We start from the raw sequence: 25,977 nt of genomic DNA, 5'->3' as shown, positions 1-25,977 counted from the left end.
TAAACAAGCATGGAGATTTTTATTTAGTTAAAAACAGTGAATAAAAAAACTGCGGCGAAATGCCACAAATGGTTAAAAAACCCAGAGTAACAATGATAAAAAAATATGTACATCAAAGTATGGCTTAACAATGTAGTTTTCAGGACAAAACATGCTTTCAAGGAGACTTAAATGGCAGGAGTGGATAAGCCCCAAACATATATACAGTTCACGCACAATGGCTTGCATACACAATCACAGACAAGAATGAGGACGGTTACATTCTACCATCGGTCTCTATCCTCTGGCCTGAATTAGTGTTGTCATGTTTCATTTTCTCAAAACAACTTTAAACACTGCATACATTCAACAACAAAAAAAACCTGCATTGTCTTTTGCTTTGTACAAAAATAATTGTTTCCTCAGTGGGTCACTTGCTGGAGGGATAAAAGGTGCATGAAATTAAATGACACTCCAATTGCAAACATTAACCACTAAAAGCAGAAGTACCACCGCCCAGGGTAAAATGTGCTTCACTTAGTAACAGCAGCAAAACAATATAGCAAAGGGATAACATTGTCCATCGGCTACATTGCTTGTCAGGAAAGGTACTGTTTTTGTCTGTGTGCCCCTTCAGAGAATAAGAGGAGCGCCTGAAGAGTCTATTTCGGTGTCATGATGGTAGGCCGAGTAGGCTGTGGCGGTGCTGGAGGAGTACGCTGTAAAAGAAAGACTTTAGTTTAGTTCTATGAAAATCAAAGAATAGCAGTCATAGAAATATAAACAACACTGTAGATATCATGCACAACTGCGACACACAAGAGTTTAACCCGGGACGACAACACATTCCCGGGCCATGATGTGAAAGTTTAGGAAACACAATTCAAAGACGTGTAATGGGACACCCCTGGTTTTTAACCGCCTCTCCACTGAACACCAAAAAAGAGAAGAGGCTGCTGCACAGTAATCCATCCGTACCTAAAGTTGTGGGCCAAAATGACGTAGTAAACCATGGGACATTATGAGGCGTATATTTAATGTGACTCGATCTGCTGCTGTGGCAGGTGGTGTAGCATGACCGCTGAGCTGCAGGGGAGAATGAGGCAGGTTGATAGGTAGGTGTAAGGTGGTGGATGAAGTGGGGGGGGGGGCTAATGAGCGAGGGATTGTAATATGCAGAGAAAAGGACAGGAATGTGGGAGTTTCACTGCTTAAAGAATGGCATGTTACAGGAAAGTAGAGAGAAGGTGAGAGAATGCTTGCAGCTGCAGCCGGTACAATGGAATCCAAAGACCTGCACTCCACACACTGCTTCACAGAGGGAGTAATTATAGCTCAACGATAGGGACAAATGGGACTGCATCTCCGTCAGCACAATGCATTCAATTAACAGGAACATTTGCAATATCTCTAACTGCTATCCGAATGCTTGTACACTTTTTTCCAACTATGAATTCTTCACACGTGTATTTAAATGTTACCCAAAGTGAGACATACATGTATGGTGACAATACAATATGATAATGTGTCGCTTTTCGATGGCAATATATAGCAAAGATATCAAATATTGATAAATTGTGATGCATAAATTGATTGAAGAACATACCACCTCACATTTCTCAGAAAGTAAGATCAAACTCAGTCAGTTAGTCAAACCACTAGACTTAATCTGAACACATTGTATTTATGTGCATGCTTGTAAATCAGTAGATAGCTGAATATATTATTTCTTTTTTACAATTTCAATATTATTGTCATTTTGATCACATAAAAAACAACTCTGTACTTCTCATATGCCAAGTATTTCATTTACACAGAATTAAACGTCAACTATGCTTTGCCCTTTATTTATATAATGTATTAACACGAAACAGGCTATATTAGGATATCAATTAATACATGTATTGACATATAAAATGGCCTATCGGGATAAAAGCTTTTGGCCATATTGCCAGGCCTAACTGCACCCCAGTTCTAAAATATGTACTCACTTCTCCCGCTGTAATGTCTCATTTTCCTCGCCAGCTCATCCGATGGCGTCTGCTCTGACACTTTGACCTCTGGAAAAAAAGCTGGGGAGGAAAGACAAAATTAGCGCAAGCAGATGAATGAACACTCATTTAAGAATAAATCCGGTCAACTTGGCCATTGTGCAACACGTTTTCCAAGACAAGCGTAACCTGTATCAACTTGCCTCAGATGAACCAATTACTGCTAGGTCACTGCCTGTTGTATTAGGGCTTTAAAAAAAACTATAAGCCAAACAAAAGCAGTGCTCCAACAGACACTATGAGTCATTTAGGGAAGACAGATCAGATTATTGGCATATTTAGTCTGTCAGTCAGAAAAAACGGTCAGAAGAAGTAATTCATAATTTTAAACACTTTAAAGGCATTCTTACAGTCACTGCTAACTAAAGTGTTGGTCATGGTCTCGTTTCCGCTGTCAGGGAGGGTCCCGTCGTTCCTCCCGTTGGGACGCTGCCCTGTCGACTGATGGCTCTTGTTCCTCTTGCCCTTTCGGGTGCTGATGCGGATGACCCCGTGCACCAGCTTGCACTCGGCCTCCTGCTCCTCCAGGTTGTAGTCCTGAGCGATGCTGTAGATGAGCTCGCTGATCTCGTTGGTCTTGCGGGAGAAAGAGGAGTCAGAGGTGCACTTGGCCAGCTGGTCAATCTGGTGCAGGGCGTAGAGCTCCAGCAGCTTCTTGGTGATCAGAGAGTCAATGTCTGTGCCTGTGTCGCTCAGGTCATCCAGGTCATAGTCGTCACGGGACAACAGGCTGGTGTTGCTGACAGGCCGCTGTGTCTCCCCCCTGCCGGGCGTACGGGTTCGTTTGGGGGCAGCAACTGGATACCTGACCGTCTGACCTGCGATGCGCACATCCGGGTAGCGGAAGCTGTCACTTGTGGGCAATTTAGAGGCTTTGGTAGACTTGCTGGGCTCCAAAGGGATCCCGCAGGTGGGGTTGGTCACCGCCATGCCATTAGGAGGGTGAGGCTCACTGCCTGCTTTAGGGGGGTGGTCTGTGGAGCTCTCATTTACAGGCAGGCAGGGCTCTCTGCTGCCATAAAACCCACAGGTCAGTATACAGCAGATAAGAGCCTTACAGCCACTCCAGCCCATGGAGGCACACGAGCCACAGGCATGTCTGCTGGCAGGGGTGCTGTCCGCCGAACCAGGGATAAATCCTATCGTCTCTGAGCCCCGAGCGGTGCCATTTCGTGGGTGGCTTTTGCTCCGACCATACTTGTTGTCTGAATGCCGGGAGTGGTCAGCGTGGTGCTCATGTTTATGCTCCACATGAGGGTCCTTGCAGGAGTCCTGGCTGGTCGTGCTGTCCCTGGATATAGTCCGGGTCTGTCGGTACTTCGAGCTGGAGCTGTGGTGTTTGTGCTGGCGGGACGCCTGGGGAGCCCCTGAGCTGTGGCCAGGCATGGCTCAGAATACCTGGGACCTGGTGTGGGAGAGGCATGTTTAGAAATAATAACCAGATGTTAACCTACCCTTGTTGTTGCCACACAGGCTTGCAGAATTAAACGCACCATGACACATACAAAGTAGCCTGCGTTATGTGGTAAACACAGTACAGAAGGCTCCCAGGAAATTCTGACAATGTAAATAAAACTGACTGCATTGATTGCTAGAGTGACAATAATTTGGGTCATTTCGTTGCACTCTAAAAAGCTTGTTGTGTTCAGACCAAAACTCACTCAACATTTAAGCGTTTTTAAGGTATTTACAAAACGTTCACTTACCGCATAAGAAGAAACAATTGTGGTTGTCGTTAACCCGAAATAACTTGTTCAGCGAGGAAACCGCGGAAGTCTCAGGGAGAAAAACTACTGCTAACGCTTCACAACGAGAAAGAAAGACGGGTTTCCACCGCCCACAGATTTTCAGGTAACTTTACCTCCACGAAACAACAAGCTTTGCAAACTTAACGTCGGATGCCTCGACCGAAAAACACAACTCGGCTCATTCGCGTCGTGTCCTCTTTTTTGTGAAACTCAGTCTTGTGTAAATCTTGTGTTGCCGTGAGTCTCCCAATGTTTGGCTATTACCTGCGGCTAGAGCTAATCCCAGATCCTTCACCCACCCACAGGTGAGTCGTGACGTAACGCGAGGCGGATATAAAGCACAGAAGAAGGAAAGAGGAAAAAACTACTTTAGTCACTATTTGTTTTTGTTATAGCATGTTTTGACATTCTTTACTTTAGTCTTTTTATGTTTTATCCCTTCATTAGGTGTTATGCTTATTTCCAAGTTTCAATATTTCTGTTTATTTGTGTTATTGTATTGATATAAAAAAACGAATAAAATGTAAAAAGAAGAAGGAAACAAGAGGGAAAGACACCAAGGACAGCAAAGGGAATAGCTAAAAGCAAATTGCTGCAAATCTGATCAAAATTGAGAAATCTTTGATCAGATTGTAATCTGTAACAATGTGAAGCAACATAGCAACTAATGGTGAAACTCTACGCTTTACATTACATGTCACTTGTTAGACGCTTTTATCCAAAGCGACTTACATACACAATACTGTGGGCAATCCCCACAGGAGCAATTTGGGGTGACGTGTCTTGCCCAGGGGGCTTTACATTGTGACATGTAGAAAGAGGTTGGAAGTAACAAAGTATTTACTCAAGTACTGTAGCCTACTTAAGTACAATGTTGAGGTACTTGTACTTTACTTGAGTATTTACTTCTACTCCACCACAATTCAGAGGTAAATTGTGTACTTTTACTCCACTACATTTATTTAATACCTTTAGTTACTTTGCAGATTTTGTAAAATGATGTGAAATAATAATCAACGCTTAAATAAGACTTTAATGTAAATTCACAAGCTACCCTGCAGTAGTCATTAACCTGTTAAGCCCCATGCCTGTTTTTCAGGTCTCAGGCTCGAAAATGACATTTCCAGAACAAATGACCATAACTACACTTCTAAAAGGGGAACATTTATTATCTCTTTTCTCAAAGTAATGATAAACCTGTGAGTTGGATGTAGAAAAGTCAGAATCAACATAGATGTTTTTTTTATTTTAAAGAAAATTCAGATTGAACAAATGTAAAAGTGTCCATCCAAAAATTATTTTTTATTTATAGTGAAAACCACCCTTGGATGGTGGGTTAGAATCAAAGGGGAAGTTCCACATACACACCAATGTTACCATTGAGAAGTGGGGGCTATGCGCATCTCTGAAATCTGAAAATGTAAAACTAGATTTATTACTGATGGATTATCATAAATCATTTCAAAGTGACACAGACACATTGGATTAACCTATGGATTAACCTTCAGCAGCGTTTTTATCGTTTTAATGCCATTGAAGACAACTTTTGATCAGACAACAACGAAGGTAAGCCATTTTTCCATTTTTAGCTACCTAGCGCCACATGTTTTGATGTCTGTTCTTGTTAATAATGTCGCGAGTTCTTATCATGGAGTGATGATACAGATATCTATCGATTCTGTGTATTCTCACGATGCTAGTCGATGGGTTGGATTTGCATTTACGATAAGTAATAAGGGTTTTATGAGTGAGTTCTGTGCTAACGGCGTTAGCATTTTTTCGCTCAGGGCTAATCCAGAGGCTCAGCGTTAGCCTTGTGTTTTTTTTTGCTAAAAATGGTTCATATCATCAGTTAGCTGAGTTTCTTCCCGTTACATGGATATGAAACATTCATAGTTTATTAAATATTAAGAAGCCCTCAGACGCTGTTTCCCGCAGATGATGCGTTCAACATAAAACTATCTGCAACTTTACCAGCTTTGATAACACTTTAATGCATGCATAACTATAATCAAAACATGATGGCCCAATCCCAAACCACGCCCTACACCCTACCCCTATACACTCCCCCTCCGTGACCGAGTGAACTGTCCCCCTCCGCGCGAACGCGCAAACGGAGGGGTAGTGTGTAGGGGTAGGGTGTAGGGTGTAGGGCGTGGTTTGGAATTGGGCCTAAATATATCTGTAATGGGCCAATCTGCACAATGAGTACTTTTACATTTAGTACTTTAAGTATATTTTGATGCTAATACTTTAATACTTTTGTACTTTTACTTGAGTAACATTTTAAATGCAGGACTTTTGTAACAGAGTATTACTCTCTGGTACTTCTACTTTTACTGAAGTACAAGATCTGAGAAGCTATACTTCTCCCACCTCTGCATGGAGACTTCTTCATACATGCACACACATGCTATGAACACAAACACGGACCCAAGGTCTGACATGCGCACAGAGCTGCACAGCCGCAAAGCAAAGCAATATTTTTCATTTCGCCCTATTTTCCCTCTTTGGAAACACTTAATCACCCGCTGTTTAAACTGGAAAAAGTAAGGAGATCCTACCTGGGGAAAAATATTAGTCTTGTGGTCCCAATAAAACAGGGGCACAACAAATTAAATACATCAAGTTTAATTTAATTGTAATTATTGTTAATACAAAGTCTACGGTAGGTTTGATATATATTCATATCAATAATATAATACTGGTCACATTATAAATCCTATCATATTAAAGATTTATGAAACGTACCTATTCTTCACATGATTTATATTATGTAATGTTGTCAAATTAATGTATGTTTTATTTGATCTGCTCATGGTGTCTTAACCCATTAGTTATTTCCTTGACCAAAAAGGTGCATTGAGAGGAAAGTCTGCCCCTTACTCAAGATATAAATAGTGTGTCAATTACAGTTACATAAACAATAATACAGTAACAGGAGAAAAACAAGAATCAATCACCATCCTTCCTAAAGTTCTCTCTTTAAATACATTTTCTAGAGCTGAAAATATTTAGACAACCCTTTAAATCCCTCTGCAGATAATTACACATGCACTAAACAGTGTTTAAAATACATACGTGCTTTAAAGTAATCCATACATATTGATGCTTAAAATGTAATTCCCTTCTATGATCTTCGTCCATATGAACACCTAAGTGAACAGTACATCATTAACATTGTCTTGTAACAAACACATCTTCCACACCTTTTTTTTTTACTAGTGCTAAATGATTTTCCATGTTTATCATGCATTACCAGACCTCAAAACATAGATCCAGACACTTTCAATATAAATTCTTCCTTATAGACAGCTAAACTTTGATTATATTGTTTTAATATGTGCCCTTTATTTTTGAAGTCCTTCGGCCCCTTTATTTATTATTTTGTTAGGGTTTATTTTGTATATGTTTGTATTTTTTGTGAATCTTGTGTTCTTTAATAGTCTGTTATTTAGCCTATGTTTTTATAAAAGGTATAATAAACACAAGATGCAGGTCGATTTACAGAAATGTGTGCCTTGAGAAAACACAAAGGCACTTTGAGGTATTTTTTTTTTCTAATGCAGTAGGAATCCTAAATACCTCAACTGTAAATGTACTGGCATTGACTATTCACATCTACATCACTCACTGTCAAATGAGTCTCTAGCTTCATTAAACGATCATAGTGGAGAGGTCGTCAGCTGTTTAACCTGAGTGTCTGTAGGAAGCTGGACAATATAGGTGTCACTTGGCAGCTGCTGAGACGTATCTAATCCTGAATGCCCTCGTACCCCGCTTCCGCCATCTTTAGAGATCTGCCCCAGTCGAGGGTCCGAGTCCAGCTCAAATCGGTAGTGGTATCCCTCCAACACATCCCGACATGCATCTCTCATCTCAATGATCCACGTCTTCATACCTTTGCGATTCAGATAGAGCACGAAGAGAAAGACCATGCCCACTAAACCGAGCACCAGCCCCAGCAGGACATAGGATGTCTGCAGGGTGAGATCATCCGCCTCTTCTTGGACAGGAACCACACATCCAAGGGCGTGGACACCGAGCCCTAGCAGCCGGGTGTCACTTAACCCCCCCGGTGAGGCACACCTCACAGCATCCACATCCACCTGGGCTCTGGATTCATTCAGCCAGGCAACAAAATGACTGATCTCACAGGAGCAGGTGTAAGGGTTGTCTCCAAGGAGGATTCGGATGTTGCCGAGCATCTCCAGCTCCTCTAGAGCATCAGCGCTGACCGTCGTGAAGGCGTTGTGTGTGAGGTCCAGCACCTGCAGGTGGTTCATACCAGAGAAGGTTCCACTGTAGACGGCCTTAAGGGAGTTGTTGGTGAGGAAGAGGTGCTGCAGGTTGGGAAGGTGTGAGAACATCCCCGGGGGCAGCAGGGCGAGGTGGTTCCCAGAGAGGTCGAGGCGGAGGAGCCCCCCGAGGCCCCCCCAACGCAGAGCCGTGATGAGGTCCGTCAGAGCGGTGAAGTTGCTCAGCGAGTGGCTCAGGTTGAGCTCCTGAAGGGGGCTGCCGGGTATGCTGAGGGCTTCTGGGTGGATGAGGGCCAGATGGTTCTCACTGAGGTCCAGGAAGCGCAGGTTGCTGAGGGCAGAGAAGCTGTGGGATGCCATCTCTGTAATCCTGGGAAGATGACTAACACTGTAACACCTGTCTTTATGTATTGTGCATACATAAACCATAAAACCACACTCAGAGATATAAACATTAGGATGGCACAATATGTATGGCTGCATAAAAGTTATTGTCTGACATTAAGAAGTTGGTTTATTTTTACTGTAATACAATTATAGCTGATACATTCAAAACCAAACTGTTTCTTTGACTTAACAAGCAGTATATCTAAACACTACACTAGCCTATGTGATGGTTTGCACCTTTAAAGTGTGAAGGTTTTACACAGTTTTAGAGGAAGACAACAATATTGTAATTTGCAATACAAGTTTTCTGATGCATGAAAAAACTAAAAAAAACATTGAAGGGCAACCCAACTTTGCTCAATATATCTCAGCCTTCCTTACCCTCAGGTGCGCATAAACTACGGGTTATGAACTGAAAAATTACATGAGTGTGAAATATAAAATCATAATATTATCAGTAATAAGAAGCAATTGGTTATTCATCTGTATCGGCTGCAAAATAATCAAATTGTACATACCAAAGAACATTTTGTATCTATTAGATACACATCAACAGAGTAAGCATGTAATATGGCTTGATATGTAATGAAACTAAAACAAACTGTGATATTCTTACCTATTATTGCTCAAAATGATGTTGCTGACATTCTCCAGCTCTACAAAGGAATCAGGTCCGATGTGGAGAATATTATTCCCTGCGATGATGACGGTCTTTGCATATCCTGGAATACTTTGTGGCACCGTGAGCAGATCTTTAGAAACACATTTCACTGTGTGACTGACAGCAAAGCACTCACAGCCAAAAGGACACACCAAGCACTGTGAGCGCGGTGCACAGAAAAGGACTCCCAAAAACAGCCGGACTGCAAAAACACACATCTCTAAATTATGATCAATGAAAATGTAAGTTTAAAAAGATGTATTGAATTACAGAAGAACCATTTTAATATTCTGTACACTGCTTTTGTTCCCTCTAAGTGAATATATGCTGCAGAGAGAGAGCTTCAGCGCGAGCCCCTCCTCATCTGCTCCGCTCTGGGGATGAAGGTCCCCCTAAATTGATGTTGGTTCATATAACGCAGATGGTGCTGGATGAAAAAGGTACGTGGTTCCCTTAAAGGTACAGAGGACGATTAGGGCATCTACAGCCTGTGACCTACAGCAGTCTGAAAAGCTGAATACAGCACATCCAGCATCCAATAAGGTCACAGAAACAGAAATGTACGATTATATGGTTGGGCTGCACCTCATGATTACTTTCATGAACTGTTAATATACCAATTAGTTAGATTAATCAATTATTCATCTATACATTGTTAGAAGAAAGTCAAAAGGTCCAGCCTAGTCTAAGAGTCCGATGTGATGTCTCTCAATGCAATATATCTGCACATTAGATGTGGTTTCTGTCATTTTTTGCATGACAAATAACTCTTTAGATCAACTAATTCTTGCAGCTGTAATGAATAATACTCTTTTGGGTACATACCATCAACAAAGTAAACAAAAAACGGACATAAGTATTATATCATTGCCATTAAATTACAGTTAAAGTAACTTAAGGATGTAAGGATTCAAATTCTGTCTGGAGAGGAGCAAATAATACACGGAAAGATAAAATATATACTTGTATTTATACACCAAAGGAAACAGGATTTAATGTAGGTTTTTTTACAGCACCTCGATTTTTCACAGATGGGTCCTCCTTATCTCTTTTTGGTAGCGTCTCATACCTCCTACACAAATAATTGATGAACGCATTTAGCGTTAAGATTTTTTTATCCATTTTAGAGTTATTCCTCACCGATATGAACATTAGCCAGTCAGAAAACACATTCATCATTGCCATTCTTGGAAAAGTACATCTCAACAGTTCTGTGGTATAACCATTTTATGATCCCCCATATAAACAACATAAACACAGAACCCACTGTGTAAAAAAACATCTCAATCATAAAAACTTAAATAAAATAAATGGTAAAAACATACTATTGATTTCAAAACTACTGTACGCACAGACAGCTACAGTATGGTTTGTCCTTAAATACCCCCCTAGAGAATAGATCCCTAACACACAATGAAGTCCATCATCTGGATTTTGTGTACATGAAACAAATGTCCCGACAAAACAATTTCATGTCAACAGCCGAAGACAATGTATAAAGTATAGCCAAAGTCTGTGAGTCCTCCCGATTGCCTGTCTGGTCCTTTAATGCAGGTTGAACATGAGGATGAACGTGCCGAGAATTCCGAAGATCATGAAGAAGGGAAGCCAAGTCTTGAGGAAGGCCGCCCAGCTGAAGGATACAGAGAGGGTAATGTGTGTTAGAGTAATTATTAACACCTGGATACGGAGAGTGTGTGGCAGAGAGGGTAAAACACCCTCTATTGTGTGTGTGTTGAAATCACATGGTCCGATCTATTTCCTCCCAGAGGCCCACGGCTCCTCTCTCCGCCCCTGAACGCACCCCACCTGTGCCCTGCTGTCCTCTCTATCCAGCCGGTGCAGGGAGCCCCACCGGAGGGGTGACCTTCAGGTGTGACACAGTGGGGGGCTCTGCTGTCATTGATGAATCACACAACTCCCCTACTGTTTAACAGACTCCTGTGCAGCGGGAGTGTATGTGCAGAGGCAGCACAAACACCGGCATCTCTATGTGGGTCACCGGAGAATTATGAGGCGGGTTCTCTTAGCCATATGTCTCCCAATGCTCACCAGCATCCAGCAGCAGACCAATTTAAATGACTGTGTACATGTTAGTGATGACAATGCTTTAGGTGTGTTTGGTCCAGTACTGTGAGTAACAATGTGTTCCTTCTGTTAACTTTGTGATTTAGCGAATGCTTCTTCTGTCTTCACTGTCAGTACGACAAGTCTTTTGCCCTTTGAAGTTTCCTTTCTTTCCATGGAGTTTTGTTAATCAAAATTGGGTTCTAAAGGCCAAGACAAACAAACCCAACTTCAAAAAACTAGCTGTGATGTCTCGCCACATGTCCCCTGTGTCTTGGCCAAAAAGTTGCACTTAAACACAACACAAAAACTAGCGCATACATGCTGCATCTGTATGAAAGGATAAACTTTTCTATACTAGCAGGTGGCAATATTCTGTATCCCACCTGCAAAAACGTAACCCTGAAGACCCCAGACTGCAAATATAGAAGCCTAAATTGTCCGGCACACTTTGGGCCAAACAAATACAAATGTACATGATTTGATCAAACCCCTGTGATGTCACAAATATCATCAACACAAAACAGAAAGACTGTTTAATATGTTCAGGTTTCATTGCTACACCCTGTAGCGAGTAAAACTCTAACACAGAAAAGACATGTCTCACTCAGCCGCGGAGCTCTCTCTCTCTCCCCCCCACACACACACACACACACACACACACACACACACACACACACACACACACACACACACACACACACACACACACACACACACACACACACACACACACACACACACACACACACACACACACACACACACACACACACACACACACACACACACACACACACACACACACACACACACACACACACACACACACACACACACACACACACACACACACACACACACACACACACACACACACACACACACACACACACACACACACACACACACACACACACACACACACCACACACACGCGCACACACACACACACACACACACACACACACACACACACACACACACACACACACACACACACACTTTCTCAGCCGTGGTGCTGCGCGGAGTACACGCTCCTGTGTGCGTGTACTCAGGCTGAGCTCCTCGGTGTCTCGCAGACCCCACGCAGCAATCAGGAAACTACACCAGTAATCCAGCTCACACTGTCCGCTAACAAAGTAACTGTTGTTGCCAGACAAAATGTTTAAGACACAAATGCTATGGTGTAATCAATGCAAATAAGCACTCTGTAGTAAATTATTTTAACCTATTAACAAGATGGTAACCTGGAAGTGTGCCTGGGTTCTTTATGTATGAAGTGTCCTTTTTGGTAAATGGCAGGATGAGTCTTAAAAACTTACCTCACATGTTTTCCGTGAATAAGAGACAGCGCACACAGTTTTATCATGTTCCAAGACGTGCTGTTGTTGTAGCGCATAAGGTTGAGGGCCATGGCAACGTGGGAATGGCAGTTATCTAAGCACAGATTGTGCTTAAACAAAAACAGAGTTTTTTTTTTTATTACAATGTGAATAATCAAGGGGAAATATAAGTTTCAAAAATCCTAAATGTCGTCTTACCGGCCTACATTTGTATTCCTCAGAGGCGTCGTGCACTGCTTTGTCCCAGATAGCAGCTCCATTGCCACAAACTTTGTCCACATCAAGCTTCCAATACCTGTGATAATAGTAAACAATCCATTATGTTCATTAAACTGTGTCATAAGGTGTGACACAGGTGTTTTACAGTATTTTAAGTAAGAAACTTACTTTGTAGGTCTTCCAAAGCCCATGTTATCTTCCTGAAAAAAATCCAAATTTTAAATTGTAAAACATTGAATGAATCATACCAGAATCAGAATCTTGTTTATCGCCAAGTAGGTTTTTACATACAAGGAATATGCTCTGGTGTATTAGTGCATAGACTAGAAACATACATCTAAAATAGAAACAATTATGATAAAAAAAATATTAGAAAATACTACTACATGAAATAAAAATGCAGACAATATTCTAAGGGGGTGTACAAAGGTTGAAAGTATTAGGTATAAAAAACATATCTCACGCAAAAGTGTATCCGTAAGGTTTAAGATAATCAAAACAATTCAGTCATTGAGTCAGCATGAATTACTCAATGACTGCAATTACCTATGCCATTTCATTAGACGTGAAACTAACTACTGTAGCTAATAAATACATATCATATTACTTTCTAAAGCAGTACTCACCGAGACAAAGTATGATCCTGCAAAATCTCGTATAATTCCAGCAGAGGTGCATATACCCATGTGACCAATGAAGGGGAACACCCACCTGCAGAATGCACCCATCACAAAACAGTAGGATCAGAAGACATTAGGTAGAGGACGTGGAGTACATTGTATGCAATCATTCGCTTAAAGCAAGTACTGTAAACAACATGAGATTCAACCAGCTAACATAAACCTGTTTCATGTCATCTGACATTAGCAACATAACAACCCGCTGTAACGTTGCAGGTAAGCTAGCAAGAAATGCAGCATGTGTTAGCTTCTTACGATAAAATAGGAATAGGCGTCCAGACGATGCAATACGGGTAGCGGTTGTTTTTTTTGTCGCCTTTTAAGAAGTCTCCGTAGTAGTTCATCATGATGTCAGTTTCGTCCACTTCCGCCATCACTGCCAGGAGGAGTGACCGAGATATGTGACGCACAGGCTGCGCAAGGCGACGTGAAAGCGCGTCTCCACGGATAAACCGAGCCATCTGTCGGTCAGTGAACGCAACACCCCTCATTTGTGTGTTGAGCGTGGCGTGGCGTTTGGGTACGGTCATTTATAAAGGATAAAGGAGGACTTTTGCAAGGTCTCAGTCTTTTAAGTTTCTACGATTACAATAATGTTGTTTTTATTCATTTTCATTCTGTAAATTGTATATTTTATTTTTAAGTCTTTCTAGGTAGTCCGTGTACCTTTGTTTCAATGTTTTACTTTCTTAAACCAGTAAACGGAAAAGCCACTGCAATGTTTTTTATATACAACCACAATTATGACGATAAATGCGTCAACAATTAAACTAAGTATCAAATAATAAAAGTGATAGGATTAAGAAAGTTTGAAAACATAAATAAAGGTTTTATTAGGCACGTGTACACCTGATTCTATGATAATGTTTTTTGAAGTTATGTGGATCAACTGAGATTATTCCATCAGGGAGCTTTAAACATAAAGAGGCTGTGCTCATGTGTTATTTACATCAGGATTATGTTGCTATCCATTTATCAAACATTTACAGATTGATAGATTTTCAGATCTGTCCCTTCAGTGTTATTCGGCACCCCAACTGCCAGTCTCAGCTGTGTGCTTTATCAATGTATCCTCCACTACCCCAAAAACTGGGTCACCTCATTACTGTACTGTATATGGGGCAGGAGATGCCCCCCTAACTACTCATGCTTGTGATGTACTATCCTCATATTTGTTTCACAGTAGTCAGCAGTAAAGTAGACGCTGATGAATGAGCAGGATATAAGAGAGTTCATACCGTAAACTCACCAGCAGTGTATCTTCCCAGCCTAGTTAGTGATGTGTCAGTACTGCCTGTATCTTATGTGCAATTGTTATGACACTAAAAGGACTAATCATTAATGTTTTAAGAATGAAAGTAAGAGAATGCAGACAAGGTGTTCAATACTTTTATTGTTGACTTTGTTTGCAACAAAGATAATTATAAGATTCCTCCAAGAAAAACAGAAGATCTCAAATGAATGAGCAAAGTAAAACACATGGAAGCTTAGTGTTGCATGATGTAGAGGACCTATTACTTAAAGTTAGCCTTTGGAGGGGGACCCAATGGGCTGTTCTCTGAGCAACAGTTGGGATGGCTGAGTGTCCTTTTTTGCTCACAACTATGGTCAGAGAAGCCTCATGCAAGCAGGACTGAACACCTGGCTGCAGCAGAGGACTAGCGCTAGAGCCACGCAGCTAGTAGGCAGGAACCCTATAGCCACCAAACATGTAGCGTTCTGTTACCATATAGCAAAAATTAGCATCCGTGCCCCCAACAGAAGTTTCACACCAACATTTCATGCCAAATGACATAAGCAATCAATGGGGCTTGATTTATAACATAAAAACTGCATTAGAACGTTTTTTCTTTTTTTTACAAATGTTCTTCTGTTGATATGTTGTTGATCTTGTCAACAAACTATTGTAGTAAAACATCTCAACTAAAAAGGAGAACAGTATGCCAACATGATGTTTCAATGAAACAAAGACAACAGACATTAATCCTTGGCCATTGAAGTGACGACCTTTGGCAGAAGAAAACACTTGTTTTTTCTGACAGTTATAAACGTAACACAGCTTTTAAATACATTTCTTGGGAGCAACAATACAACTTGGAGAGAGACAATTTATTCTTGGCTTCCTGTGATCACAACTCCAACAAAAAATATGACCAAGTCGTGTTGGGTGTGCAGCCTTTCTGAGACGAGCGGGCACACGGGAGGTGCAACAAAGCACCGTCTTCTGGTCTGTGATCTGATCCTCCGGGAGGACATTGCGACTGTGCAGCCACACTGACCTGAAAATAGGTCGTCTGAGGGCCTTCTGCGTGTTGAGTGTCTCTCCAACATAAACCTGAGGAGGGATAAGTGCTGAACTCCCTCGTCTTTGTGACAAACTGGGGAGTGTGGTGGAAGGTGCTCTCCTCAAAGGTGTCCCCCTGAGGTTGGTGCTTTGAAGGGGGGGGGAGATGTTTGTCTTCTCCACCCTCCATGAATTCCTCTCCCCAAAGTGGTCTCCACCAGTCCTCTTTTTGGAAAGGGGAGGGCGATGCATAGTGCAGAGATGTGACATGACATTCAATCAATGTTTCTGTCAGATTGGTTGGGGGGAAAGATTCAAACAGGAGCTGGGAGAGCGCTTTGCTTCCTACATCCATTCTCTAGAATGGCTGAGATTTGTTTAGCTTGGCCGACACTGAACTTGTCCGTCAGAGCTGTCTTCATCATCGGAGCCATCCGGACCGACGCCACGCAGGCCTGTGATGCGATAGCCCATGTTGAGCAGCATGACCTCCAGCGGGTCAGCGTTCATGCGCCGCTGATTCGCCTGAGCAGCACTCTCCATGTCCTCCACCACCCGCCCGTTCTCAGTCTCTGTCTGTATTATGAAAGGGGAGGAGAAAGGGATACAGAATGAGTGATAAAGGGTTAAAGCTGGGATAGGCAGTATGTTTGGCGTCATTAGGCAAACAGTACATATTAACTTTACAGCATATTGTAGTTCAAATTGCCTGTGAGAAAAACTAGAGTGTGACACCTCCATTTGGCTCTGAATTCAGGAATACAGAGCCAAAAGAAAATCTAGACTGTGATTGTGGACAATGACCAATCACAGTTTATCTGAGAGTGGTAGTTCCTATTGGTTGTACTACTACTGCGGATAGCTATACTGAATCTTCCAACAGCAAAATATCCTGTAGGAAATTGCCATGTATTTTTAAATTCTGGCTCAAAATCAATGATTTTGGAATGATGTAATGAAACAAAAATAAAGAAAAATAACAAATGTAGGAATATATATAAATACGCCAACATTTCTGTATTTTACCTCAGCTCTTGGGCTCCATAATCGAACCACAGGGTCGATACCGCTCGTGGCCAGGAAGCAGTAGCTGGGGTGGGGCTGCAGGCAGTTCACTATGGACTCATCCCCCTGCAGGATCCTCACCAGGTTAGTAGTCTCCTTTTCCCAGATAAAGAAGGAGCCGTCGTCTGAGCCGCTGACAATGTACTGGCCTTTGCTGTAGAGAAAAGGAAACCACTCAGACCAACCAGCAGTGCCATGTCGTACTTAAAAGCAATCACAACATTGCATAGTAGATACAGTACTAGAGCATTTATTTCTGAATGAAAGCTACTTTTCATTGTAGATTTTTGCTCTACTGATTCTCCGCTGCAGATTTACTGATCTCCATCTCGAGCTGTGTCCGCCCTCTAGTGCAGGGGTTCCCAAACTTTTCAGCCAGCGATCCCCAAAATAACTGCCAGAGACTGGCGACCCCCCGCCACGTGAATTGTCAACGGGGGTTGGCCAGTCCGCCCCTGAAAAATGTCTATGCACATTATTATTAATAATAGTAATACAAATAACAGTGTTTCCCATACATCAACATACAAACCTCACAGATCCTCAACTCCGGTGTGTCTCACTCATTAAGGCGAGACACGGCAGGCAAAAACATCGTTTTTCATGCACTGGTCAATTTTGATATGTTCTGCTATTTTGATTCCATAACATGTTTTCTTTCAGGCTTTTGGAAGGAAAATGTACAAAATACACATTTAGGTGTTTATTTTTACTTTAGTTTGTCTATTTGCGTCTGTAGATTTCTCCTAAATTCACCAAAAGTTAGCATTCTAACGTAACATAAAGTACCGCGACTGCTGTTTGCACCATGTAATCAGAGGTATCATTTGAAAGCTCCGTCTCTCCTGCACAATCTCATCGGATCTAAATATGTTCATTTCCTTTGTATCAGCAACCAATCGTGAAAGTACAAAGGGGTCTTAAACCAAAAAACTAAATCTCATTGGCTGGTGTCAATTTCTGACAACGTGATTTGTTCAGATGCATCACGTGGTGTGCTAAAACACTTCTTGGTTTAGCTTTCGATGGAAATTTAAATCTCAAAATGGCAAAAGAACAGCGAAAAAAACTTTCAGAGAGAAGCCGACAACAATTGTCACTTGCACGAAGCAATGTTAGACAAAAACCAAATGATCCCAAACACGAAATACCTTCACGGAGTGTGTCGAGGCGCAAGCTGTCATCCAAAGAACAGGAGGGTTTAGGTAGCGCCTCACAGCAATCTTTAAAGGTCCCATGTCATGCTTTTCTGGTTATTACCCGTCCCCTTGTGTGTTATGAAGGTTTTTATGCATGTAAATGGTCTGCAGAGTCAAACACCTTCAAAGTGCACCCTGTAGCGAGTAAAACTCTAACATAGAAAATACCTGTCTATGCTGCCCCAGAACGCCTCGTTGGAGATTTCTCTTTTTCCCCATTTGTTTCTTCGGAACCAAAATGGACCGATCCGGAGCACCTCACGCACCAGGAGGGGTGGGGACCTTTAACGTACATTTTCAACTAACAGCGAGTCCCATTAGGCGTGTTCACACCGCAGTACTTTTCCCACTTTAGTTCCGATATAGTTCCGAAATGTCGCATTCACAACAAAAAAGAGCCAGAACTAAAATGAGTTCATGAGAACCTTTTCACCCCCTTTTCCACCCCTGCTATAGAGCAGGTACTTTCGTGGGAGAAAAAAGTTCCTATGTCTGATTGGCTGGGCGGAATGCAAACCACGGCCCGTAAAACTCCAAAAAAGTTTTGTGAAGCCGCCATTTTATTATCCTCGCATTAGCATTATTAGCATTAGCCCAGCGCAGAAACGCAGAGAGACTAACTTATGGCAACACAAAAGAAAACATGATAAAAAGAGATATCCAAAATCCCTTGTGTAAAAACTTTAGACTACAAAATGAAACAAGAATTTCGAACCTGGCTTTATCCAATGTTCAGAATTGTGTTCCTGAAATGTATTAAAAAAAATTGCATATTTAACCCCTACAAATAGAATCAAATGATGTGGGAAAACACTGGATAATAATAATATTAAAAATGAATAATAATTTTTATTTTGAATCATCTCACAACCCCCCCTCGGAGTCTCGCGACCCCCACTTTGGGAACCCCTGCTCTAGTGGACCTCAGCAGACTGGGTGGAGATCTACTGACCTTCCAAAGAAGTTGGCCTCTTTGATATCAGTGGTGGTGTTGCAGTGGCCGCAGTATCTATGCTTGTAGTCAAAGCTGCGCTCTCTCAGCACCAACTCGTCTTCAGGGATGGACTCTTTCCGACTGAATGAGTGGAATCGAATGGAGCTGTTGGCCTTCTTATCTTCAGCTGGTGAGGGTAAGAAAAGTTATACTTGTTAGGGAGGCTGTGGCGTAGTGGACTAGTACGTTGGTGTTCGGATCAGGGTTCAAACCCCACTGCAATCAGCATGTCGTTGTGTCCCTGGGCAAGACACTTCACCCCAAATTGTTCCTGTGGGGATTGCCCACAGTATTGAATGTATGTTAGTCGCTTTGGATAAAAGCATCTAACAAGTAACATGTCATGTAATGTAATGTTAACACGGAGTCATTCAGATACACTTACAAACAAAGGCTGTCTGTTGCACATAGATTCACACAAGCAGCACCAGTGTCAAAGTGTCCAGGGGTTTTCCTAGAAAACTATTGTGTGAGGGCGCTTATGCCAAAATTACGGCCCTGCCCACTTTCCGGCAAAAATAATACATTAGAGCGAAGCGGAAAATAATAGTTTCTTCATGTCTTAAAGCTGCTAAGTCAGTCAAAGTCAATCTCTCAGTTTGTGTGTACAGACAGAGAGATCGAAATACCGTTTCCCATAATCCCGAATATAATAATACAAATATATTGCACCTCAAACAACAAATAAATCAAAACGATTTTCATATATTATTAGCAATTAAAACATTTCAGACGAATATAAATATTGTTATCTGGCATGACTTTAACATTTTACTCGGAGAATCTGCATTTTGGTATGAGGGCGCACGTCGAAAATAAGAGGGCGATTGGGAATTACCTAAAGGCAGTGTTAATTTCCAAATCAAACTGGGTACAGGATTTGGTTGACTAAATGAAGGTTATTTATTGCAAATCAGCAGAGTATCAGTTCTGTCTTTCCTACCTGTTTCTGTCTTGGTGAAGAGAGCAGCCTTGATATCTTTATCCAAGGAATCACAAGCACTACTGTGGGCCTGATCTGGAAATTTCCCTTTGAAATCATCCAGACACTCCATAGCTTCAGACACGTACTTCAGCTCAAACAGACAGCGTGCCAGCCTGAAATGAGCCTTTAGGTGAGTGGGGTTCAGAGACAGAGCCTTCAGGCAGTCCTTGAGGGCATCATAATGGTCTCCGTCCCTGTGACATGTAAACAAACACTTGATTATAGATTTTAATATCGTTCAGTAAAAGAACATCATCCATTGTGCAGTGATAAAGTGAGGCTTACCACTTGCGTTTCATGTATGCTGCTGCCCGGTTCCCGTACAGCATGGCGTTGCAGCTGGCCTGATGAATGCCTAAACTGTACAGCTGGATGGCCTGCGTCCACTGCTGCCGTGCAAACGCATCATTAGCTTGTTGCTTTATCTTTTCCAAGTAAGCAGGGAGCTCAGTAGAACTGAAACAAAGTGAGCAGAGGAAATATAACGTAAAGTGCATGCAGGACCAAACTTTTAAACTGTCAATCTCATTAGAAAAACAATCAATGGCAGGGTGGGAAGACAAACCTAGAGCCCGTCGTGCTTCCGGAAAATAGAATATGGCTGGTTGGCAAGACAATTCCATTGGAGACGCCATTGGTTGTCTTTCCATTCTGTACATCTCCTGGAAAACAACAAAAGTTTCAGAAACCATCAAGACAACTAGAGATATCGTACTCGAATTTGCCTTTATGGGGCACCTTTGTTGATATATATTTCACAGTCCTACCTGTTGATGACTGGCACTTCTTTGGAATCAAGAAGGTGTATGGCCTCTGTTTAAATGTCAAGTCAAACAGATACACCTAGAAGGACCAAGCAAAAGCACATGTTTAAACACTGAACCAGAGATTATTCACCACTCCTTGTTTGTTTTTGTTTTTTTAAAGTACCTGTTCGCCACCCATGTTAACCAGTAGCTCAGTGCCATCAGGACTGAAGGTGACATAGGTGGCCACCAAGACTCTCAGGCGATTGTTGTAGTCTGGGAGTTTCACTGGCAAGTGACCTGAAGCATTTAAACAGAATGTTATGTTATTTAACCACTTCCTCCACAAACACGTTTAACCAGCACATTTCCTGATGACTAAACTATATATTTAGAATAATAATGTACCCATTTAATACTATTTATAACAGACAATTCATCCTTATATTCACCTGCAACGTAATACTGCCCAGCTCCGTCTGGGATGGGTTTCTCACTGAATGTGTGCACAGCTGATGTGTGATTCATAGATTTCCTGTTAAAAAAAAACTTCTTTAAAACACAGTTGTGGATATTTATTTTAGAGCTTGAATGGTGAATGCACTGTAATAACGAACTGATCGACAGATAAATCATCCAAACGTATTTTGAAAGTGGATAAACCTGAAGAGCTTGTTCATAAGAAATGTCAGAAAATACTGTTTTCAGCCAAATAAGGAGAGTTCCTGCTTTTCGGTTTAACGTCACATTAAACCGAATTTCTGTGGGTTCTTGACTGACAAAACCAACATTTCAAGACATCATCTGGGACATTTTTCCCTATTTTGTGACATTTCTTACTGTTATTGAATTATTACCATAGAATAACATCAGAAACTAAACCAACCTGTAGTTGTTAATCATCCTGATGTCATAAAGGCGAACAAAAGGCCCATTGGCGCCCACTGCCATGTAGTTGTTGTCCCGTGGGTTGACTGCGAGACACTTGGCCTCGACTAGCTGACCACAGAACTCTGTGAGGTCAATCAGCACCTCCGAGCGCTTACTGTTCTCCCTCAAGTCGTACTGCCTGTGGAGACGAAGAAGAATGTAAACACATTACCTGGAGCAAAATTAGAGGTCGGGTGTGTTTTAATTTAAATGTAAATGTAATCCTAACCTGATGATGCCATCCTCCGCAGCGCTCCAGAAGGTGTTGGGCCACATGGGGGCTGTGGCGATGCGTTTGACTCTGTTGGTGTGATCAGAAAACATATGGATGGTCTCCTTCACAGACAGGTCATGCACGTGGACCTTTGTGTCGGCTGCGCCTGTTATCAAGATCCTGTCCCCGGAGTGAGGGAGGAACTGTATGGACACACAAAACAGCATTAATTGATATGTACTGACATGATGTTTCGATCCATATATTGCCATTAACCACAGATTAAATAAGACAGTTTACCCAAAAATTCAAAGTACATATTGAACCACAACTGTCCCTTTTAAGGCATTACTACTAGGTTTTTCAAACAGAGTACTAATCCATTGATTTTATAATGTCTATGCTTTGGATCATAGACTCATTGAAGGCTTTAAACACCACATCCACATTATTTTACACTGGCACATTTCTGTACAGTGTTTTAACTTATCCACTTCAGTCATAAGGCTACAGTGGTATGCCCCTGGCAATTTTTCTGTGGGGAATCAGCAATAAAACAGTTTGTGTTGTACACAACATTGTTTTAAATCAAACAACAAGCTACTCATTAAAGAGCCAACAGTGCCACCTATTGTAAGGACAATTGAACTTGTATCACAGAGTTATCATCATCACATTACGACTAGATTATCAGTATCTATGTGAATGCAACTAAAGTAATCTACAACTGTATAACAGTAGCCTAATTTCCCTCCTGACATTCAATGCACCCACTTTATTAGTCATTCTTACCTTTACAGAGAAAATATTTGCTGCATGACCTGTGTGCATGGTGGTAAGCTTCTTGTGTTTGAATGGATCCCAGATGATGGCATGTTGATCATCCGAGCCCGAGGCCAGTAAACTGAAAACAAAAAACAATCACCGGTACAAGTCAAGCAATATTTGTTGAGGCTCGTAACTACTTATGCCTTTTATGATCTGTGAAGTGTTAAGATGAGCCATAGAGGGGTCCTCTTCACTATACACCTAAGGGTTAGGAATTAGGTCAAAAGCAATTGTAATAGGCAAAATGGGAAATTGTATAGACTTACTCTCCACTTTCATTCCATTCCAGGCAGTTCACACAGCCAGTGTGACCCTGTTAAGACAGACAGCAGACATTAAAAGAAGATATGATAATACTAAGGAATATTTTCACTCTCACATGCCTTTTAAAAAACTCTTTCCCTCAACACATGCACCAACACACACACTGTCTCTGACCTGAAGCTCGGCTTCCAGCCCAAGTCTTTTGATGAAGGGGTCGGTCACATGATAGGACCTCTGGAAGGCTGGTGCTCTCTTGTCCTGAACACATGCATCTTTATCAGACTTGTGTGCATAAAATGATCGATACAAAATGTGAACAATGCTATTGGTTGAGGTAGTATTCCGGGTTGTGTCTGACAAATTGTCAGTAGATGTGGCTCCACAGGATGCTGTTTGTTAACTCACTCTGATCTGCCTGTGCAGGATGTCTCTGGTGATGTTGACAGCAGTCATGTTGTAACCACAAAACATCAATTGGGGTCCGGAGTGGAGATGTCAAAGCACTGATGACATTTACTCAGTTTTCCTCCAGAATGCACTGTAAATACGTTGAAAATAGTGAGATAATAACACAGAAAGACACTTTTTATAAAGGAATTCCACGTTTACAAGTTTTAGAGCAAAGGTGCTCAGCAATTTGAATTAATCGCTCATTATGGGTTGTCGTATGTCACATTACGTTAGCTGATCTGCAGACTTTGCTCACCCCAGTGCCCAACACAGTGGGCGATGCTCCCGTCATAAACACCAATAAGGCGAGTTCATGAGCTAACTAGCATAAGCTTTTCATCTCTGTTAATGTTATAATCGGCGGGCTGTATCGAAAAACACAATTATTTAACGTCAATGCGCCATTTTATTGAAAGAATCGTTAGCCACCTATGCAACGGGCCTTTAAGACCTGACGTTCACCAAGTAGATGCTGTTAGCTTATCTGTTACCTTTGCTAGCTAAACAAAACACTTCATGTACGATAACATTAAAAACGTTGGAATTGAGATTAACGACTGCCAAAGAAATCTCACCACTTTCCTTGAACTAAAAATGCTTCTGTCAAGAAATGTCCATTCAGTAAACGTGATTCATCACACTCTATGTGAGTTTGTTGACAGGATTGTCGCTAATACCTTGTGAAGACAACCCTCCTCCCACTGTACTGAGCACGCAGATCACGCAACTTTGGTCTGCGAGCTAAAAACCAAAACAGAATAATGGCTTCCGGTCGGTATGTATTTCAGAATAAAAGCATTCTAACGACGTAATATTTACATGTACACCTATGGTTAACTTGAGACAGTGTTCATGGCGTCCTGGAAGAATAACTCAGATATTATACTTAAGTAAAAGTAGCAATACTACAGTGTTAACATAGTCAGTTACAAGCTGAAATCCTGCATTCAAAATGTTACTCAAGTAAAAGCACAAAAGTATTAGCATCAAAATACTCTTCAAGTAAAAAAATAACTCATGAAGTAGAACTCAACTACTCATGAAGCAGTATGGCCTATGTCAGAATCATATTAAATTATTAAATGATAATTATTGATGCATAAATGTCAATATTGCAGTTGGTAACGTTTTTTTCAAATTATTTATATAATGTTGGATAGCTTAAAGGTGGGGTAGGTAATTTATTTCAGAAACACTTTTTGTTATATTCCATGGAATGCTCTTAACATCCCCACTTATTTGGAGCCCCCACTTTTTTTAAGCATTTTAATAGTCTAATAAATATAAAATCATTGCCAGTGTTATCAGTTGCAAGTGTGTATTTGTTGTAATAATGACAACAACCTAATACATTTCACAGTAATTATAAAAAAATTAAAACGATTTCCTTCCAAAATTATGATTCGTCATCACGCTCGTGACCCTAGGGTGACACCACCAGTTCGCTACTTGCCGAGCAGCAGCTCTTTCCCTTAAGAACGCCAACGAAACAGCTCTATAATGGCAAACAAACAAAAAATTACTTGACTTATTTTCTAAAAAATATTATCATTCATGAGAAGAAAAAGGCTAGCAGAACCGGAGCTAAATAAGTTAATTTCAGGACAACTTTGGGAATTGTGTTTGTTTGTTTTAACAAGATTTTTAAATAGATTTTGAAAGTGTAGATAGAGAGAGAGAGCTAGAAGCAGCGCTGTCTGCTTTGCAATACTGTAGCTCAAGCACTTATGCAATTTAGGCCTATAAATTGTTTATGTGCCGGTGTGTCCATGGTTTTGAGTCTGTGTGTGTGTTGAGCGCAGCGCCGTCTGCTTTTTGCAGTAGCCTACAGTAACTAAAGTAGGACTAAGCATACCGGTAGTTTCTGTAGACCTGTCTGCCCGTTGTGTGAGTGCACTGCGCGCGTGCACAGTTGTGGCATTGTTTGGGATGACCTAATTAAAATAGCGTCCACCCAGTAAACAAATCCCCACTACACTACTGATTCTTACCTACCCTACCTTTAACCTGTACTTATAGTATGTTTGATTTATATTTCGTATTAACAATCTAATTCTGCAAAATAACTTGGAACTAAAGTTGTCAAATAAATGTAGTGGAGTAAAAAGTAAAACCTCAGAATTGTACCTAAGTACAGTACTTGAGTAAATGTAATCACTGGCAGGGTGAGCAGGATCCCCAGGTGAAGTTGTGTCCGGCTGACAGAGAGGACAGCCTGTCATATAGAAACTAAACAGTGGATGCATTTGTTCATATTAATAAGAGATACAAAGAAAAAACACCCAGTCCTGCCTACTTCGTATTTATTCAGAATGCTCACACATCAGTCAATGCATTATAACACTTGTTACATTGTATCATTTTTAGAATTAAGTGCTATTTTAACAAACAACTGCTGACATTTTACAGTATAAATAGAGCAAATCTCAGCAGTATGAGTATACATCTATTTGTTTGCAACATAACGTGAGACAGTCAGTTGTATGTACATTGATGGTCACAGAGAATGAGAGAGAAGAAATGCATACAAAATGTAGCAAACTAACACAAAAGGTCAAAGGTCACCTCTTACATGACCTGCTTTTCAGTGGAAACTTAAAATGTAAAAATGTGTAAGCGTT

At 41.2% G+C, this 25,977-nt stretch overlaps 4 protein-coding genes across 5 annotated transcripts; all 4 read right to left on the bottom strand.

The window, feature by feature from the left end:
- Positions 1 to 4,068, bottom strand: kdf1a (keratinocyte differentiation factor 1a). The gene is made up of 4 exons (XM_034103064.1): positions 3,737 to 4,068; positions 2,381 to 3,435; positions 1,971 to 2,051; positions 1 to 698 (listed from the first exon to the last, which is right to left on the bottom strand). Exons 2-4 carry the CDS (start codon positions 3,414 to 3,416, stop codon positions 613 to 615), a joined length of 1,203 nt encoding a protein of 400 aa, XP_033958955.1. The 5' UTR covers positions 3,417 to 3,435; positions 3,737 to 4,068; the 3' UTR covers positions 1 to 612.
- A 3,375-nt stretch (positions 4,069 to 7,443) lies between these two features.
- Positions 7,444 to 9,303, bottom strand: LOC117460645 (trophoblast glycoprotein-like). The gene is made up of 2 exons (XM_034102197.1): positions 9,041 to 9,303; positions 7,444 to 8,407 (listed from the first exon to the last, which is right to left on the bottom strand). The coding sequence occupies exons 1-2, from the start codon at positions 9,301 to 9,303 to the stop codon at positions 7,444 to 7,446; spliced, it is 1,227 nt and encodes a 408-aa protein (XP_033958088.1).
- A 733-nt stretch (positions 9,304 to 10,036) lies between these two features.
- LOC117461008 (transmembrane protein 222-like) lies at positions 10,037 to 13,856 on the bottom strand. The gene is made up of 6 exons (XM_034102685.2): positions 13,653 to 13,856; positions 13,344 to 13,428; positions 12,886 to 12,917; positions 12,697 to 12,793; positions 12,478 to 12,608; positions 10,037 to 10,718 (listed from the first exon to the last, which is right to left on the bottom strand). Exons 1-6 carry the CDS (start codon positions 13,769 to 13,771, stop codon positions 10,631 to 10,633), a joined length of 552 nt encoding a protein of 183 aa, XP_033958576.1. The 5' UTR covers positions 13,772 to 13,856; the 3' UTR covers positions 10,037 to 10,630.
- Positions 13,857 to 14,770: 914 nt separating this feature from the next.
- wdtc1 (WD and tetratricopeptide repeats 1) lies at positions 14,771 to 24,105 on the bottom strand. 2 transcript variants are annotated; one of them, XM_034102606.1, is made up of 16 exons: positions 24,034 to 24,105; positions 23,312 to 23,444; positions 23,081 to 23,164; positions 22,909 to 22,955; positions 22,607 to 22,718; positions 21,830 to 22,017; positions 21,557 to 21,739; positions 21,123 to 21,205; positions 20,855 to 20,970; positions 20,692 to 20,767; positions 20,490 to 20,586; positions 20,210 to 20,380; positions 19,883 to 20,118; positions 18,898 to 19,066; positions 16,708 to 16,900; positions 14,771 to 16,257 (listed from the first exon to the last, which is right to left on the bottom strand). In XM_034102606.1, the coding sequence occupies exons 2-16, from the start codon at positions 23,375 to 23,377 to the stop codon at positions 16,060 to 16,062; spliced, it is 2,019 nt and encodes a 672-aa protein (XP_033958497.1). In that variant the 5' UTR covers positions 23,378 to 23,444; positions 24,034 to 24,105; the 3' UTR covers positions 14,771 to 16,059. The 2 variants fall into 2 exon arrangements, with proteins under 2 accessions (XP_033958497.1, XP_033958496.1); XM_034102605.1 differs by having other exon boundaries at positions 23,932 to 24,070.
- Positions 24,106 to 25,977: the final 1,872 nt, after the last annotated feature.

The sequence above is a fragment of the Pseudochaenichthys georgianus genome, chromosome 16 (assembly GCF_902827115.2).
Source record: "Pseudochaenichthys georgianus chromosome 16, fPseGeo1.2, whole genome shotgun sequence".
Classification (NCBI taxonomy): domain Eukaryota; kingdom Metazoa; phylum Chordata; class Actinopteri; order Perciformes; family Channichthyidae; genus Pseudochaenichthys; species Pseudochaenichthys georgianus.
The sequence above is the reverse complement of the archived record's forward strand: the minus strand, read 5'-3'. Positions and strand labels throughout refer to the sequence as shown.